Genomic DNA, 18,287 nt, shown 5'->3' on the forward strand with positions numbered 1-18,287 from the left:
AACAGGCTTATGCTTTTCAATCCCCATCAAAGTGGAGTAAAAGGAAGGACAGCGTTCCTGTGCTCACTGCCATTAATCATTGCTTTCTTCAAGCAAGTGCGTATTAATTTCTGTCATCCCAAACATCATCGAGTATTGTTACAGCACCGTTCACTCCTCATTCACCACCAGTTGTTACCAGTTTCCCTACACTGAGCAGAGACAGGGTGAATCGTGTGGATTTCAGTGTTAGAGGCCTTTATCCCTGGGGTGCTGACACCAATTAAGCCATTTCAAGAAGAAATGAGAACAGGCCCAACCCTTCCATGTAACAAGAGCTTGCACCTAGCTTTGGCAGGTTGCCATTTTCTCTGGCTTCACACTATAGAAATACTCTTCTCCACATCCTTTTGAATGATTCAGGCTGTTCATATGTAATCGGTAACTATCTTTTTGTTCATTTCTACAGGTCCAAACTTAATGCCCAATACAACCTCACACAAAAGACTTTGATAATCTACATGGTAATCCAGAGAAATTAATGCTACTTTTACAGAATCATTAAATTCTGGTTAGGAAATACAAGCATATCTTCTCTTTAATCCTGTGACAAATTTTTTTTTAAAAGGACATTTCAAACAAAAATTAGACGGCAATAGCTATTGCTTTTCACAAACCGAGTTAACTGAAGATAAAATATTTTATTCCATAGGCTCAATTTCAGCACTATATTTACTGTGAGGCTTCATATACACAGGAATATAAATCAGATTACTTTCAGTATAAATGGCACAGTTTGTGTCCAGTTTAAAGAAGCTTACTATCAACACTGCTTTCTTTCTAGGTCTTTGGTCAGGTACTAAAGGATATGCTTTGTAAAAGGTTACCCCCAAGTCCAAAAAATAATCTGCTCATGTGGGTTTAATTAATATTGTTTTTACATCACTAAATAAAGAGATCCATCAAACTCTTTCACAATATTGTTGATTTTTTTGACCACTTTAGATCTAATCATTCTCCTTGTTTTAGACATTTACATCTGCTTTTAAGTTTTTATGGTTGCCTGTTGGCAGGCAGCAAAGTGGAGCTGTCGATGCTACTGCAGAATAATGCAAGGTTTGTTATGAATTAAATATTAGAAACCTTAACACAGCGGCCAATAAGAATTATTTGCCTTATTAAAGCAGCAGAAGACGCTGATTAAATTTTCATTGCATTGCAGTCTTTTTCCCATTTCTGCTTTCAATTCATCATTCTAATGTATGAAAGGCTCACCGAATAATGGCAGGGGGACTTAATTTCTGGAATGCAAATATAGCAAAGAAAATACCATAAATACCCTCCCAGAAAACATTAAACAGTCAGTTCTAATTAAGTGAATACTAACTAAGTAAATATTCTCTTAAAGGGAAAAAAAATAACTCAAATGTCAAGAACTCAAGAAGGAAAGCACAATTACCTATGTTACAAATACATACAGATACACATTGTGAGTGGACTGTATTTTTTGGGAAACTGAATTTCTTGCAGTCAATTAACTCTGCAGGCCTCAAAGCACTCTAAAGAAAGGAAATACAGTCATGATTGTACTCAGCTTTGCATAGTTTCTGAAAATTTAATAATTTTTAAAAGAAAAAAATGACAAGAAGGATAATAAAACAGTGTGCATAAAGCAGCGCTTGACCAGAATAGCAACTAGCATTTCTGAATTCCTACATTATGTTTTAAATTTACAACATTTACTATTGCAAATATATTTAGGGAATAAACTGCCCCTGCAAAAATACTGTAATCGTATGTCCTATACTGAAGGTTGTTCACATTTCTGCCTTAATATGAGGAAGAAAATGAACTTCAAGTATCCATTTCCCCTAGAGAAAATCTCTTCCTTGAAACTCTGCAACTAATGAAATGGGGATCTATAAATAGCAGCATCATTACCATGAGAGCCTCTGCTCCGTACCAGTCTCTGCAGCTGACCCTCTTTATACTAATAACTACCAGACTTCAGTCTCATTCCTCTATAGGGTGATCAATATTGGGACAGTTAAAAATGAGATGGAAATTTAACCTACAGAAATGGAATTTACTTAACAAGTTTCCTAAAAACATGTAGTGCTACCTGTACTTAACTATCTTTCTGCTCTGACTTTACTAGAAAAGTGGGGATTTTTTTGGTTGTTTTGAATTTTTTTAATTATCATTATTAACTGAGATGAGTGGGGCTCTGTAGCTTTTTCTCTAATGTTATAGAGACATGCATCATGACAAGACAAAAGCCATAATACACCTGAAATGCTCCCTGCTGAATCTCTCTCGATGAACCTCATTAAAATGGTTACTCCATTCCAAATATTATCCACTGAAGCATTACTGTAGTAAACTCTTGCTTCAATTGTTGAATACAGTGATGGATAAAAATCAGTGAGCATTTAATCAGTAAATGTAATGATTTGGAATGATGTTTTACTCTTATTCAAAATACAATATTTTCAAATGCAATAGATCACTCTAAAAAGTTAACCAACATTTAATATCACCATTAGCTGTAAAGTAGACCATAATAAAGACTGTAGCTAAAGATTTAGAAAAAGAAGAAACTATTTATTAAATGTCTATTAGAATACACCATTGCTATGTATAATTTATTGGTACTGAGATATTTATGTTTCACTTCATTAATGGTAAATATTCAGTTACATTTGCATCTCCTACATGTAAAGAGCTCAATTGTTCACTAATTTCATATCTCTTAAAATAAATATGATAAAACGTTCCAGTGGGTGGATGAGTTTAAAGCCTTTTATTCTCAGTGACAAAATTATTGATGACAACATATCATAAATGGCACTTCCTCCATATACACATGTCACAAGAAAATGTAAAATATTGATACAGCTGCATGTGTAGAACATTTACTTTTTAAATGAAAATATAACATTTCAACATTAAACACAATGTGGCTTAATCAAGAAAATATATGTGAATTCAAAGGTGACATCAAATTTCACACATTCTTAACTTCATATTCAGTGTACTTGTAGGTACTATATGCACAGAAAAATGTAATTAGCCTAATTTAAACACAAAAGGCACGGCTCATTTTTGGCATAATCAGATACACAATGTGCCATCATGCCCTGTTCACTAATGTTTATGTTTACCAAATTATTGTTACCATCCGATTAAAACTACGAAATAGACCACATACATTTAAATACAACCAATTTTGGAAAATATGATTTTTTAAATGTACTGTACATAGAAAAATTCTGGTAGTGGTATACGGTATCACAATAATACACTATGTCAAATATTGTTATTTTATAAATTCCACAGGCAAAGTGAACTTGTCCACTGTATGCAACCCTTACATTGGATTATTTTCCTCCCCTACACCTAAAAAAAAAATTTAGACTAAAATACAGAAACAGTATTTCTCTGCACGTATGAATCACAAAAGGAAGAGATGTTTTAAAGAGTTAAATCATTAAAAAGCAAATAATCATATTTAAAGCCTGGAGAACTGAAATGTACAATTTAATAAAAATAGGGAATTTGTGTCTGCTTTTTTTTTTTCTGCTGGCCCGTATAGGGATCCAAACCCTTGACCTTGGTGTTACCAGCACCATGCTCTAAACCAACTAAGCTAACCAGCCAGCCCTGCTTTTTTTTTAAGTGACAAATGTTGAGATTGGCTTTAAAATAGAAAGTAAACTTTCAGGGTTCTGAAATTTGAGCACAAAATAATCTTTGTGTTGCCATCTCATTTCAGTGATCCCAATGCAGAACAAACTGCATGAAAATAAACAGTTCGGATAGGTTGGATTGTAGAGTTAAATAAAGCAGATTTGTAAATGGCAGGATCCTCCCAGCAACTACGTGGTTCTTGCTCTGAGGCAACGGATGGAGCAGAGCTGCTCGGTGGCACTTGACAACAGCAGTGCTCCCACAATTGTAACCCTCAAATCCAATCAATCGTTGCTCTTTGCATTTCAAGCAGCTCCTGGCTGCCACTGCCTGAAGATAACTATTTTACCACCTCTGTCATGCCTAATTAACAAGTCAGATGTACAATTTAGAAATTTTGCAATTAACCTGCTAAAATATTGCTGGAGGATGCTAATTGTTATGCCAGTTGCCATAAAAGCTCATTTGCATAACTTATGTGTGAAAAACAATTATGAGCCGCGTTCACAGACGCGGTCCACAAACTGCTCCTAGCTACGGATGAGAGGGCCACAAAAACACTTAATTCATTGCCCACAAAATTATGTTCCCCCTTTTCTTAAACAGCATCTGTTTTGTGAAGCTATATTCATAGAAAATCCCCAAATCAACAATTAGAAGCATATGTAAATGTGCGATTACAGTTCTTTTTCTTTCATTGACAACTTCTCCTTTTTTGCTTGCATGAAGAGTAGGGGATGATATGATAAATGCCTCACTGTTCCAATTCCCTTGCACAACAAATAGGAAATATATTTGGCAGTGCCAGTGAAACTGCCAGCCCACCAGCCAGGAGGAAGCCATTCTACTCTGCTCTATCTAGTCACTGCAGCACTATCACTAGGGGCCACTTTAACAACAGAGAAGCTAAAGTCAATTGTTTCTTCAGTGAATAGGCTTCTGTTCTCCAGCATATATTTACTGAGGCATTTAGGGCAGATTTTTGCCATTAAACTGAAGTCTGTAAAACACGGTTGTCTACAAATATTTACACTAGTGCTGACCACAGCTCCGCTGCCACTCAGCGTCACTTTGGACCTGACCACATTTTTTTAAGCTCAGGTTTTGCCTTCTTTGAATTGACAATTTCCACTACTTTCTCTGCCCAAGCTGAGCGGTTCTGCTGCCACCACCTCTGGAGCAAGGAGAGCCTGGGTTGCCACTCACATGAGAAAAGGGGCAAATTACTTAACCTCTCAGTGTCAGCTTCCTCATCCACAAATTGAGAATTAAAATACCTACCTTGGAGGGTTGCTACAAGTTTAAGAATATGTCATCAGTATTATATGAATTTTTTCCAAAAAAGTATATATTACTTTAAAAATTTCAAAGTCTGAATTGTTTTTTTTAAAGATATGCATGTAGAGCAACCAGCACAATGCCTAGCACATATATGTTGCTCAGTAAATGATAGTAATTTTTAATATCATTATTAAATGAATGGAACCTTCCGGAGGGGAAAGCCTTGCCTTTTCAGTCTGCTATAATAAAGCTCAGCAAATTATAACTGATTAAGGATGAAGAAGTTTAGCAATTCTATGGCTTGGCCATCGATTCTTTTTTTTTTTTTTTTGGCGGGAGAAGCTGGCCTGTACAGGGATCTGAACCTGTGACCTTGGTGTTCTAAGGCTGCACCATAACCAACTGAGATAACCAGCCAGGCCCTCGCTTGGCCATCATTCTAACATTTAAAACTGAAAGTTAAAACTCACAGGAACAACTTATCCTTTCTCCACATTTACAATGGTTGACAACGTCTTTATTTTATTAGATAAAATGTTTATATTTCTAAAATCATTCACTCACTAAATAAGTCAGCTAAATATAAACCCTAAACTCCTAATTTTCAAGTTAGAGCAAAGCACCACTGATTACAGTTTAGGTCTCAAAAACACTATCAGATATCAAGCCAATATTTTATAAAATATTAACAATTTAAAAGTGACATAATCATAGTAATCAAAAAGCAGCCATAATGACAATCAGTCAAAAATAGAAATTGATTGGTTTAATATTAGAAACTATAACATTAAAAAAAAAAAGAAACTATAACATTAGACCGATTATACTGAAAGTAATAAATATTTCCTTTATTGAACACAAAATGCCATAAATTCAGGCAAATCAAAATTAATTCATGTAATGCATTGGCAGAACAGAATTTATGTTTGTAGGGTCCATCATTTCATTTTCAGGCATTCAGTTTCTGTACTTGACCACAGTCAAAAGGTCAAGAACCAAGAAGTCAACAAGTTCCTAAGGATTTCCTCAATATTACATCACTGCTCTAACAAGTGGTGAGCAAGAGAAAATTCAGACAAGTCAAACACCCACACCCCATACACAGTTAAAGAATTTCCTTCATTTTTTTCTCTACTGGATCCAACAAAGAAATATGATGAGAAAAACTGGAGGGTTCCCACATATTTGAATAACAAGTGAAAATCTAAAAATATCTTCACTGTATGTTATTACCAACTGTATCACTGGGTTTTATAGTGACAGCCCTGTGCTATAATTTCTAGAAAACCTCTACATAAAGCTCCATAAACCCAACCATTCCTGTAATGTATCACCTTATCTAGCACACAATCATTTCAAACACAACTTTTCATGTTAGTATAATTTGTTCAAAAATGGTAATAAATATATCCACGAAGCCAGAAAAATCATTGCACAATCTACTGTAACTTGTTTTTACCAGTACTGACAGTTAATCCTAGACCCAAGATCCAACATAAAAGAAAAATAAGATATTCCAATATTACTTGGTTTAATTAAAGATATTCATTATACATATACCTTTTAATGGACCAACACTTCCAATCAACATTATAAATAATCTGGACCAACTGCAGAGTAAAGCCTGTGAACAATTATCACAAAACTAAAACATGGATGGCTGTCAGTTGGTGGCAGAGTTCTTGCTTTCATAATAAATATAAAATCAATTTCCTGCTCTAGTTCCTATTCCAAGTTGAAAATGATATATCTGACTATGAATTCCAACTACCTTCATCCGCATTTTTTTTTTCTTTTTCTTTTTTTTTTTTTTTTTTTTTGTGACCGGTAAGGGGATCGCAACCCTCGGCTTGGTGTCGCCGGCACCGCGCTCAGCCAGTGAGCGCACCGGCCATCCCTATATAGGATCCGAACCCAGGGCGGAGCGCCGTTCGGCTCCCAGCGCTGCACACTCCCGAGTGCGCCACTGGGTCGGCCCTGCATTTTTTTTTTTTTTTAAGAAAAGTGGGGGAGAAAAGAAAGAAAAACAAAACTTATGAGACCACCTAAGTCAATTCCTCCTCATTTGAGGACACTGGATAGTAAAGATACGGTACACATATAAGCTTGCCATTTCACATATATATATATATTTTTTTTTTCCCCTTAACATAGTGATTTCTCCCCATCAAATGCCATTCAAGTATTTCATAAGTCCTTCCCAGTATCTTCTCTATAAAATTTTATTTGCAAGTGTTAGTACATCTGAAAGCCTGTGTGGGAACCTTTTGTTTAAATAATAATATGTAGTTTCAAAAGCTTTTTGTTCCCATTTCAATCAAAAATAACTTCATATGTTTTAAATGAAATTTTGCAAGTAATCAGAGACTAATGAGGATTCGTTGATTTAACTAGTTCAGGGAGTCTGAGAAGGGAATAAGAATTTGAAGTAACCAAGTATTTCATTTACAGAGGCAGCTAATATGTAGGTACACTAAGTCCTCTTCACAGAGAAATGTAATCAGGACTTTTGTCTCAGGAGAGACTCTTATCTCCTCTCTGTGTGCACATTCCTAACTTCCATTAACATTAACGGGCACCACACAAGCATACCAAGGAGATGCCAGCGTGGGTAGTGTGCATGGATGGCAGCTGTGGTGACTAAATAATCCATATGGCTCTGAAGAGAAGTTATGGTTTATTGGGTCTAGAGTCACAGCTACAGTGGTGGAATTCACACACTAGAACTAAGCCCCATTACAAATGCCTTACCCAAACCCTCTCCCATCTAAACGTACCCAGCGATTGTAGATAGGCCAGGGTTTTGCAATTCTACCTCCATTCATGGTTTATGCAGAAGTTCCATGTTTAGGAAACCTTAATCTTTTCATAAGACCGGGGAAGTTCCGTCCTCCTCATCTTCCCCCACACCTAACCTAGAATTCATTTATGCATTTCCCCACAAAGTAGCTTTATAGAGAAAAATTCAAAGGCTTGGCTTAAACCACAAGTCAGCAAAATCAGAATCAAGTATGAAACTCTATCTTCAACATGAAAATTAAATAATACAGTAATCTTACATATCAGATATATACTAAAATATAAATTCCACAGGTTGTATAAAGAGTAGAGTTTAAACACTAATTCTAATTGTTCCATCTTCTATGGACTCACATCAAAATCTTAATGCTCATTTAATATAGTTTCCCGAAGCCCAATTCAACAAATTCCTACTTTCCCTAGCAAAGAAAATATCCTTGTGAAGTCCAGTTTACTGATGACATTGGTGCACAAGCCCACACACACAAGTTTACACTTCTGAAGAGGTAAATGATAACAGTTCACTAGCCATGTTGCTGAAATTGTGAAATTATGTCTAAGACTAGATGACACAAAACTCTTAGTATATGTTCATAAATTGAGAGAAATGAATGAAAACTTCATATTTGGTATCTCCAATTAGGTCAATTAATATTCAGAAAAATTCAGTAACATTATATTTAAATAATCATAGGAGGGGGAAAAAAGAATCCACCAATGTTCTGGAAGCTTCTCTAGACCTTTCAATCAATTTTATTTATATGCAAAGCCAAGAGAAACTTCAAAAAAAAAAAAAAAACAAAGCTCCTCCTGATGCTAAAGCTCTCAATTTACTGACAGGCAAATGGCTTCATGCTGCCACTTAATCTCATTTCTTGCATAATGCCCTCTAATTAGCATATCAAAGTGAATTAATACTTCTAGGGCATTAGCAATGGGGAAATCTGCTCCAGGCTCACAATAGCAGTTAAGAGAGAGCCAAGAAATCCTCAAAAACACCACAAACCACTTTGCATTGCAAAACTGTTCAATTTATTTATCCTCTCTCTCTAAACATTTTTACCGCACACTGTTTTACTACTGTTCACCAAACAAAAATGATAATTGCCAAAGTTACCAGCATCTGTAATGCCTGTTTAGAATCTTAATTTAGATTATGTTGCAGATAATTTCTATATGAAACCATTGGTTCTACTATAAATGTTAATATAGAAACAGTGGAAATGTTGACATTCTTCAATTAGTTAATTTGAATTTGAAGTAAAATTTTATGGGATGTTAAAATTTATGAATTTTTTAATGTAAAAAGCCACCTGCTGGACTCTGATGCCTAAGAAATATGCTTTGAAAACTGATGTATCACATAAAACAAAACAAACAAAAAAATCATTTGCTATAACATATGTTGAGTCTCCCAAATAATGGTTCAAACAGTGTGAGGAGTCATCAGCATTAAAAGGATTACATTGTATACCAAGTCCTCATTAATATGATCACACAAAAAGGGTTATTGTTGAAAACAGCTTAACATTTTTAAAGCACTTAAATTAAAGGAAAATAATAAGCACAAAACTTTTAACAATTATTTTTATCCATAATTACTTTTAATCATTTTCAGTACTAATCTGTTACTATCATGTAGCTATAGTCAGTCAACAAAAAAAAATGCTATGCCAATTCAATCTGACAGATTCTATCATACCAATTTTTTTATAGATATACATTCAAATTTAGTGCCGAAACAAACTACAGTTACCATTAAAAACTACAAATACATTATATTTACAGAAAATATCTATGAAAAAAATAGGAAAGAAGAGATTTTGGTTGCAATTCGGCCTAAAAAGAGGATAATTAGAATAAAGGGTTAAAGATTAATGGAAATTTATTTTCTAATATGTTCTGTGTCTGAAGGCATATAAAGATGATATATTTTTCCAGGGGCTCATTCAAGTATTACCTAATAATTTATTTCCTAAATATAACTATCACCTAGATATGATAGCAATTTGTTTGTTTGATAAACTTCTATAACTTTGTAAAAAATCTGTGACAGCCAGGTCTGAAAAACTTTGACCAATTTATATTACATAGTGATGTAAATTATTTTCTCTCTTCATACTTAGAGACTCAAATGGCCTACTGAAGTAGAGCACATGCTTGAAAAGGTCAACATGGTGGGGAGGGTAATGTGCAAGCTTTGTTAGTCAGTTACTACCTAAATCATGCTGATCACACTGATAAATTGCTAAAACACAAGCCTGCTGAGACAACAAATAAAACATTATTCTCACAGTGTCAATATTTAACTAATAAATATCTAAAGACGTTCATACATACATGAAAGGGGGGAAGTAGTCTAAATCCTTATTTAACTTGATGTGTTAAGTATTTATTCTGAATAGATACCTCATTGTATGAGTATAAAATAAACTTAGGGTGTGGTTCATAAATTGCAGTTTCAATACTTATAGCCCCACCTTATACAATGTAACTCCATCCTACATCGTGCCACCATAAAATATTAAAGCACGAATAATCCAAATAAGATGTTAATTTAAATCCGCATCAGAAAGAACCTTTTACAAAATTTATAAATTGAAATCTAAAGTACAAGCAAAATTAATTAAAAAGAAAAGCATCATAGTATGAAAAATGTACACAGGTATATTTTATGAAAGCTGATGAACCAGTGTATTCTTTGGGGCATACTGGGACCTCCTTTGCCAATGTATTAGTATAATTCTATTTGAAATAAAATTATGTAAATAATATAATCAAATCACTAAGTATGTCCCAAATAAAATACCCAAACTACACAAATCTGCAATAAAATGAGGTTCACTAAAACTGAGGCACAAAAGAATTACTTGCCAAAATCAAGTTAGTACTGACAAGAGAGTTTAATATATTTTTACTGGGAAGGCAAAAAAAAAACAAGTAACAGGGTTGGAAATGGCCCTACATTTTAAAGAAAATATCTACATGATACTTTACATCATTCAGTTCTACATCAGGTTGTCAATGAGATTTTTTTCCAGGTTTTTACAAATATATTTCATGTATTATTTTATAAGGATGGGAAAGGAGGAGTAAAAAAAGTTTGAAAAACACCATTCTTTTACATCCTCCCTCAAAACCTCCTACAAAAACTCCAGTAATATATACAAATCTATAAACATAGAAAAAATTTTATAAAATATTCTTAAATTGCTCTAAGGAAAACACATTGATAAAGCAATATAATTTTTGACATTTCCAAGATATACTGACTTTGTATATTTTTCCTGTTAATCATTTAATATTTCCAATGTAAACAGACCATGTCTGTCTAAAATTGATATGAAATTTCAAATGTTAAAGGTCTATTAAATTTTGCTTCAAAATAATTTTGGGAGGGTGCGAGTTACAGAGAAAACAAGATTGGTCAATTGTTGCTAATTGTTGAAGGTAGGCAACGAGTTCATGAGGGGTTCAAGATTCTCTTCTTTCTACATGTATTTATGTTTGAAGTTGCCCATAATAAAAAGTTTTTAAAAAGTAGAAAATAAGTTCATTAATACACAAAAATAAATCACGTATGGAATAATGCATTTGTTTTTAAAACTTTGGAACAAATGATGTTATTATAACAGAAATAGAGCAAGAGCAACTTAAAAGAATATGCAATACATACAGTAACATTTAGACTCATATATAACAATTTTTACCTTTCTTGCTAAATTTGCACTTAATGAAAGATTTGGTTTTTATACACTGAAAATTAAAAGAATTACACAGCACTGTATAAAGAAAAATGCAACAAATTTTTACACCAAAGCCTTAAAAAGAGAAAACAGACCAGAAAAAGAAGATTCCAATTAGTCTCTAAATCTTTTTAAGATCAGAATTAAACAGAGAGGTGTTGACTGAGAGTACTGTACTGTCCCTTTGAAAGCCAGTCACACTTATAGGAATAAAGATAAAAGGCTTAATCTCAGATCATATATTAAATGCACATAAAAACTCACTTGCAAGCTATATTCTTGATCTAGTTTTGAGATCTAAAATTCTTGGGACTCTTTTCAGGGAGAGTTCCTTTAAAAGTAAAGAATTTTTAATAGTCATTTTCTTCTTCTCCTTAAACATAAAAAATACTTCAAACAGCCCAATCCAGCCAAGCAGGCCTTTCTCTTCCCCTGCGGACACCTCCTGCAGTAGAGAAGTTCATTAAGTTTTATGATCTTCCCAAGTCAGTCCTGCTTATAAGCCTCACAAAGGCTACAAATCTGGCAAACCCATCATGTATGCCATTAGACATTACTAGTAAATGAATGCTATTTAGGGTTTGTGGTGGCTATAAATCAGAGTTTGGTTGGCAGCCATCAACACGGAGTATTTTAACCTACATTACAAAAACGAAAAGGTTGTGTTGATTTTTTTTAATACGCAACATTGTTTCACAATAATATGATTCAAATTATACACTAAAATATTGGATTTTCATTAAAAAAATAAATTTTCTTGAAAAAGAACCATTTCCTTCATTCAAACTTTCATAATTAAGAGCTTTGGGGAAAAAGGCAGATTTGTGAAGATGGAATCTTTATAAAAGAAAGCACCTCAAAAATCAAGATTAAAGTGGTCAAAAAGAGGTGAGGAAACACACCCAAAAAAGTATGTGGATGAGCAAATCTCCTGTCATCAGGGATATTTAACAAGAGATAGACAGTAGAATATGGCTTTAAAAAGCAGGAGAAAAATCTTAACATATCAACAATTATCTCTCTGGTTGCTTACTTAGTTTAAAGTGGACAAATATCTTGATTTTAAAGCCTATAGCTTTTCAGTTTGCTTTCAAAATGCATAAATATTACAACTCAACAATGAGAGATATTTCTGCCCAAAAATAACTATATGATAAATTTTACAAAAGAATACATTTTTCAAGAAAAAGCAGGTATCTTATAGTAAAAAAGTATACTTTTCCTTACTTATGAACAAGAAAATAATATAATTGTAGTAGATTACCCATTTATCTGTCAGAAGTGAAAAATGCCTTTTCATATATAGTAGGGGGTAAAAAAAGATGTTTTCGAAACTAAACCCTCTTGTGCATTAGAACTGGCAGTATTCACTGCCTGATCAGAAACCTCAAAATCTACAGGCAGATCTACAAACACATGGAATTTTTTAAAATAATTTTGTCTTATTTTAGAAGAAAAGCACAACTGAAATGACATTATCCACTGAAGTGAGAGGTCACCCCCAACCCCTACACTCATCAACTCTCTACCCCTCCATTATGCAGAATAGAGTCAGCACATAATATTCCTGATTTCTATTCAGAAATGACTAGGTAAACTTTCTCTACATTATAAAGAATTAATCTTTGGGTAGCACATCATTAGACTAAGAAAAATGACTTAAAGAAAAAGCACTATGCAAAAAATATATACTCTACAATGATTATTTTATAAGTTTATGTCTCCAAAGCATGACTAGGAAGCAGATGGGGGGGTGGTGCCTGGAATTTGCTGCCCTGCTTTCTTTGCTTTGGTAACACTCGTGTCTGTCTACAAAGCTGTTTTATTTCAAATTGAGGATTCTGCGCCCAGCGTTCCTGTCTCATTCTAAGACTAGTTTTGGAGGGTGAGGTGGAGCTAAGGGTAGTAGGGGAGAAAGGAGGAGAAAAAGAGCTTCACTCCCATCAATCACTCAGTAGTTAAATCACATCCCTCTCCAGTTTAGAGAGGCTGGCAGGAAGATGCCTCTGCCCAGACAGCCACCTTTACTCTTTGTCGGCTGTTGGCTTTTTACGAAAGAGATAACGTGCAAACTTGGATCCACTGACCAAAGCACAAAAAGAGGATTTAATTTACAAGTTATCACTGAAAGCCCCTGAAACAATTTTCAAAACACAAAAATGTATTTTGTCAGCTACCTCTTACTTCTTAAACAGCAATAGTCCTATCAAAGGTCTCCCTGCCGTAATCCCAGACTCTGAAAAGACTTGTTTCTTTTTCCTAACTCACCTTTGACACGTAGTTGACTATACTTTCCTTTCAGAATGGTGTAACTAAGTCCTGTGCAAATAAGCAACTGGAGAACTTATGCTTCCTAACTGAATCCTGTCTGCTGCTAAATGTCTAAACATGAAAAGCAGTTTGCTGGATTTGGTTCTCAAGCTGGCTAGGCCAAACTTAAAAAAAAAAAAAAGTCATGAGAAGGGGATGAAAGGAGATGAGTATCAATCCCCTCTCCCTAGTAATATAATGTTGTATAAAGTTGAATCAATCTTAATATTCACAACACAGTCAATACCCCAGTGCTTTAGATGTCAGCAGAAACTGAAGTGGAGCCCTGATAGCAAGGAAACCCTTAGACATTAAGCAACATAATTTACTGAGAATTATACAGTTTTAGGCTTCTAAACTAAGAATCTTCAAGACCTAATGCTGGGTGTCTTATAGTCAGATAAAAATAATCTACTGTTTTAAACCACAATGCTTTCTAAAGGTAGCTAAAAATCAGCACAAAATAAAAGTTAGTAATTTAAAATGCCTGTGGTTTCCAAAATGTAAAAGACATCTTTTTAAAAATCCCTCAACATTAAGAAACCATCCATATATGTGAATGAAAAGCAGGAAAAGTACTTTTTAGGCTCTCTTAATACTTGCTGGTAATTATGGTTTAGTACATATATTTATTAGACAGCAATAACCCACCATGTTTTTCTGGTTACTTTTAGGATCGGAATAGTATTGCAGAGTGAAAAATCTGTTTAAGAGGAGGGCAACTCTCCTATCAACCTAACAATTATATGCAGTGCCCTATTATTTGTACACTCAACTTAAACACAACCACATTTAACCTTTTAAAGAGTTTCACTTGGATATTGTTATATCCTGTACTTTAACTTTTTCTCATTTGCCTCAACTTCAAAAATAGCAGCTTTTAAATTCAACACACAGCAAAAAAAAAGTAAAGCTTATTTAATGCATTTGATAATGATAATGCCAAACACAAACTGTAACATCTAAATTAAATGTCTAATCTCTACTTCCACTTGAGCCATTACTATCACCTCAAGACTAAAATATCTCCAATTAAAAAAAGTTAAATTGAAATTAATTGCCCAAAATTTGCCTAGTATGCACCTGTAGTTTTCATTCCAGCGCTTCTGTAAAACCTGCCTTATATATTCCCTGCCTTAAACACTTCAGAATTGCTTAACCTGCATCTGTGGACCTTTTTCTACTTTATATATGAAGCACAGTTACAAGCGTAATTACTTCAAGATATAAAACTTAATAAAAATATGAAGAGACGTAATAAACTGTACATGCCTAAACACATCATCACCCTTCCTCGATTCTTAAAAGAAGTCTTCCCACCTAAAACACTAATTTAAACAGACCCACATGCTATTGGGGTCTGTTCAACCGCATCTATTCTTCTATATGCGGAACTGAAGCTTAAGGCTGTCTAAGTAAAACAAAGTTCGGACGATGCTTCTCCCGGGTCCTCGGTCCCTGGCATCCAGTCTCTCGTTGCTCCTTTTAAAAACTGACACACGTAAGGCGAAAGGAGAGAGCAGCTGGTGCTTCGGGACCCATCCCCGCCTGCAGCCAGGGGCAGCCGCCTTGAGACAGCGACCAGCCCCGTCCGCACATACACTTCATTTTACACCAGGAGCGGAACTGAGAAAGCGAGTCCAGATTTATTACAGTTTTTTCCCAAGATGAGGACGTGGGAAGAAGAGAATGATCAAAGATGGCGGTGCCCAAAAGCAGCAGCTCTCAACTGGAGAGTCTAAGGAGTAGCTCCGACCCCACCTCGAGGGTCTCCAGGCCCACTGCGGGGCGCAGCGTCTCTTACCTGTTTTCTCTTTGATCTCACACAGGACGCTGAAGAGCGCGGGTTTCATTCGGTGACAGTTCAGGGCATGTTTCCTAAAAAACAAATAGCAAAACACAAAGGTATTAGCATCACCTATGGAATAATATGGCGCCTTCCTTTAAGTTAGACCCAAGATTTCATTCCGGCCCCCTATTTTGGAAAGCTCTTTTGAACCATGGGAAGTCAACAAAAACTCAAGTTGACTAATTCACAACAGCCGCCAAGCTACGGCGGCGAATTCTACAGCCGGAGCGAAACGCGACCCATCTGCCCGGCAGGCAGCAGCCTCGGCGACCGCAGGCGCGGACCCGCGCGGGGAGCCTCGCTCGGGGGCCAGGCGGCGGCGACCCGGGGGAGCAGGCCGACGCGGAGGGGCTTCAGCGTCCGCCCTCCGCAGGGGAGAGGGGGCGGCGCGGCGCGGCCGGCCGACGGCGGCCAGCGTGGGGGTGACAGCTCGGCAAAGTTTGCGAGGCGGCCCTCCCTCCCGGAGAACTTGGCCGCCCGCACCCGGACCCGCCAGGGAACCGCCCATCGCCCTGCGCCGGTCCGGGGTGGCCGCCCGCACGACGAGGTCCCGCGGCCAAGGGGAGCGGGCGCCGGGACTCCGGGCCCGAGGAGAAAGTTGCACTTCCTTCCAGCGCGGCCCGGGGCCCGGTCGGGGCGGCGCGCACGGGGGGACCGGGCAGGAGCTTTAAACCCGTGAGAGGGGGCCGGGCTGCGAGAGGGCCGGACGGGGAGAAAAGGAAACCACAAGACCCGCGCGGCACCAAGTCCGTCCGAGCCCACAGAGCAACTTTGCCGACTCCCACCTGCGTCAGGGGACGCGGGCAAGTCCCCCCGAGGCCCGAGCGGGCAGCCGGTTTTCAGAGAAAGTTCCCCGCCGGGGGCTGAGGCCCCTGCCCCGGGCGCCAACCCGGGCCCCGACTCGGCCGCGGGCCCGGCTCCCGCACACACACAAAAGATGCTTAATGAGACGACACCAACTTTGCTTGCGCCTCGTCCAAGCTCTGGTCGGTGATGGTCATGATCTGGTGGAGGATGTCGCCGATGTCCTGCTTCCTGCCGTCGCCGTCCGCCCCTTCGTGGCCGTGCGGGGGAGGCGGCAGGGCCATGCCCCCCTGCACCGAGTGGCCGGCCAGGTTCACCCCGGCCAGAGTCTGCAGCATCCTGGATTGATCGTCCATCCCGCCGCGCGCGGGCGGGAGCGGGCGGCGGCTGAGGCGAAGGCTGAGGCGGCGGCGGCGGCGGCGGCGGCGGCGGCGACGAGGGAGGAGAAGAAAGAGGGGGAGGGGGAGGGGGAGACGGCCGCGCGCTCCCCGCCCGCGCGGGGAGGGGGCGGCCGGGCCGGCGAGGCCCGCGGCTGAGGCGGTGCGGACCGGCTCCCGGCTTTGGCTTCCGCCGCCGCCGAGGCTGGAGAGAAGCGCCGGGCGGAAGCGCCGGGCTCCGCGGCGGTGGCAGAGGCGGAGGCAGCGACACCCGCTGCCCTCACGCGGCCGCCGCACCGCCTCCTCGCCGCCGCGCGCCCCGCCGGGCGGCCCCGCGCAACTTGCTCTTCAGTGCCGGCCGAGTTGCCGGGACGCCCGCCGCCCCCCGCGCCAGCCTGCGCACTCCCCTCCCTCGGCCGCCGCCGCCGCCTCCGCCGCCTCGGCCGGGCGGGATCCGAGCCCCGGCGGCTCCGGGGGAGGAAGCGGCGGCGGCGGAGGAGGAGGCCGGCGGGCGGGCCGCGGGGAGCGAGGGGGACGGAGGAGGAAAGTTTGGGAGCTGGCGGGCCGGAGCGGCGGGGGCGCCGATCCTGATGGAGGGCCCAAGTGGGCCGTGCGGCGGGCGGACAGCAGATTGATGGGGCGGGAGAAGTCGCTGCCGCCACTGCCGGAGCCGCGCACCCAGCCAGCAGCCGCCGCGAAACGGGCTCGAAGGCCGCTCGGCTGAGGGATTGACAGGCTGCCAGTGCCACTCACTCACTGCGGCCCCGGCGCCTGGGGGGAGGGGCGGGGGCGAGCGGGAGGGCGGGGGAGCGCTCCGCACGCCCCACCCCCGGGGGCGGTGCGCGCGCTCATTGGCCCTTGCACCTCCCGCCGCCACCGCTGGCACCGCCCTCGGGGCTCGGCCCGTCCCCTCTGTCCTCTGATCCCCGGCGCCCAAGAGCCGGCCGCTGGATCCTCGCGCCTCCCCGGGATGGGCCGCCTCGGCCGGCAAACGTTGTGACCGCACACTAGTTCCTGCGCCCTATAGTGAGCAGTGATGGGTGTGGATGTATGTGTACGGGGCAGAGGGCAACTCGCTCCAAAGCCAACCGTGTGCTCCCACGCTGCGCCCGTGAGCTTCACGCCTCGGACACTTTCACGCCCCTGGTACACTTTCCCGCTCTTCCCGTCAGGAGGTGGTACCCTCTGGGCCCGTCCTGGCTAATCGTATCGCTCTTGGAGCCAAACGGGGCGGGACAGAGGCAAGAAAAGCTGTCCCAATTGGAGCGTTCGAAAGGTCCTGGGCGGAGGCTGGGAAGGAGCGAGTGGCGGCCCCGCCCCTCCCTCGGTCGCCATAGTAACTGACAGGGCGCTGGTCGGAGTTGGCGCCAACGCTGGGACCTCGCACTGTCCCTCAAGGGGTGACCAGTTAAGGTGGGTTTCTGTTGTCTCGCATGTTTGAAGTCTGAGCTA

At 39.9% G+C, this 18,287-nt stretch overlaps 1 protein-coding gene across 2 annotated transcripts in view; it reads right to left on the minus strand.

Annotated features, from left to right (window-relative positions):
- The window catches only part of PBX3 (PBX homeobox 3), a 211,234-nt gene extending 194,388 nt beyond the window's left edge, over positions 1-16,846 (minus strand). For both annotated transcript variants that reach the window (XM_063082133.1, XM_063082134.1), the window contains exons 1-2: positions 16,615-16,846; positions 15,610-15,683 (exon numbers count right to left, since the gene is read on the minus strand). In XM_063082133.1, the coding sequence (XP_062938203.1) occupies positions 15,610-15,683; positions 16,615-16,814 (274 nt within the window). In that variant the 5' untranslated portion in view covers positions 16,815-16,846. The remainder of the gene's footprint in view (positions 1-15,609; positions 15,684-16,614) is intronic.
- Positions 16,847-18,287: the final 1,441 nt, after the last annotated feature.

The sequence above is a fragment of the Cynocephalus volans genome, chromosome 17, assembly GCF_027409185.1.
Source record: "Cynocephalus volans isolate mCynVol1 chromosome 17, mCynVol1.pri, whole genome shotgun sequence".
Lineage (NCBI taxonomy): Eukaryota > Metazoa > Chordata > Mammalia > Dermoptera > Cynocephalidae > Cynocephalus > Cynocephalus volans.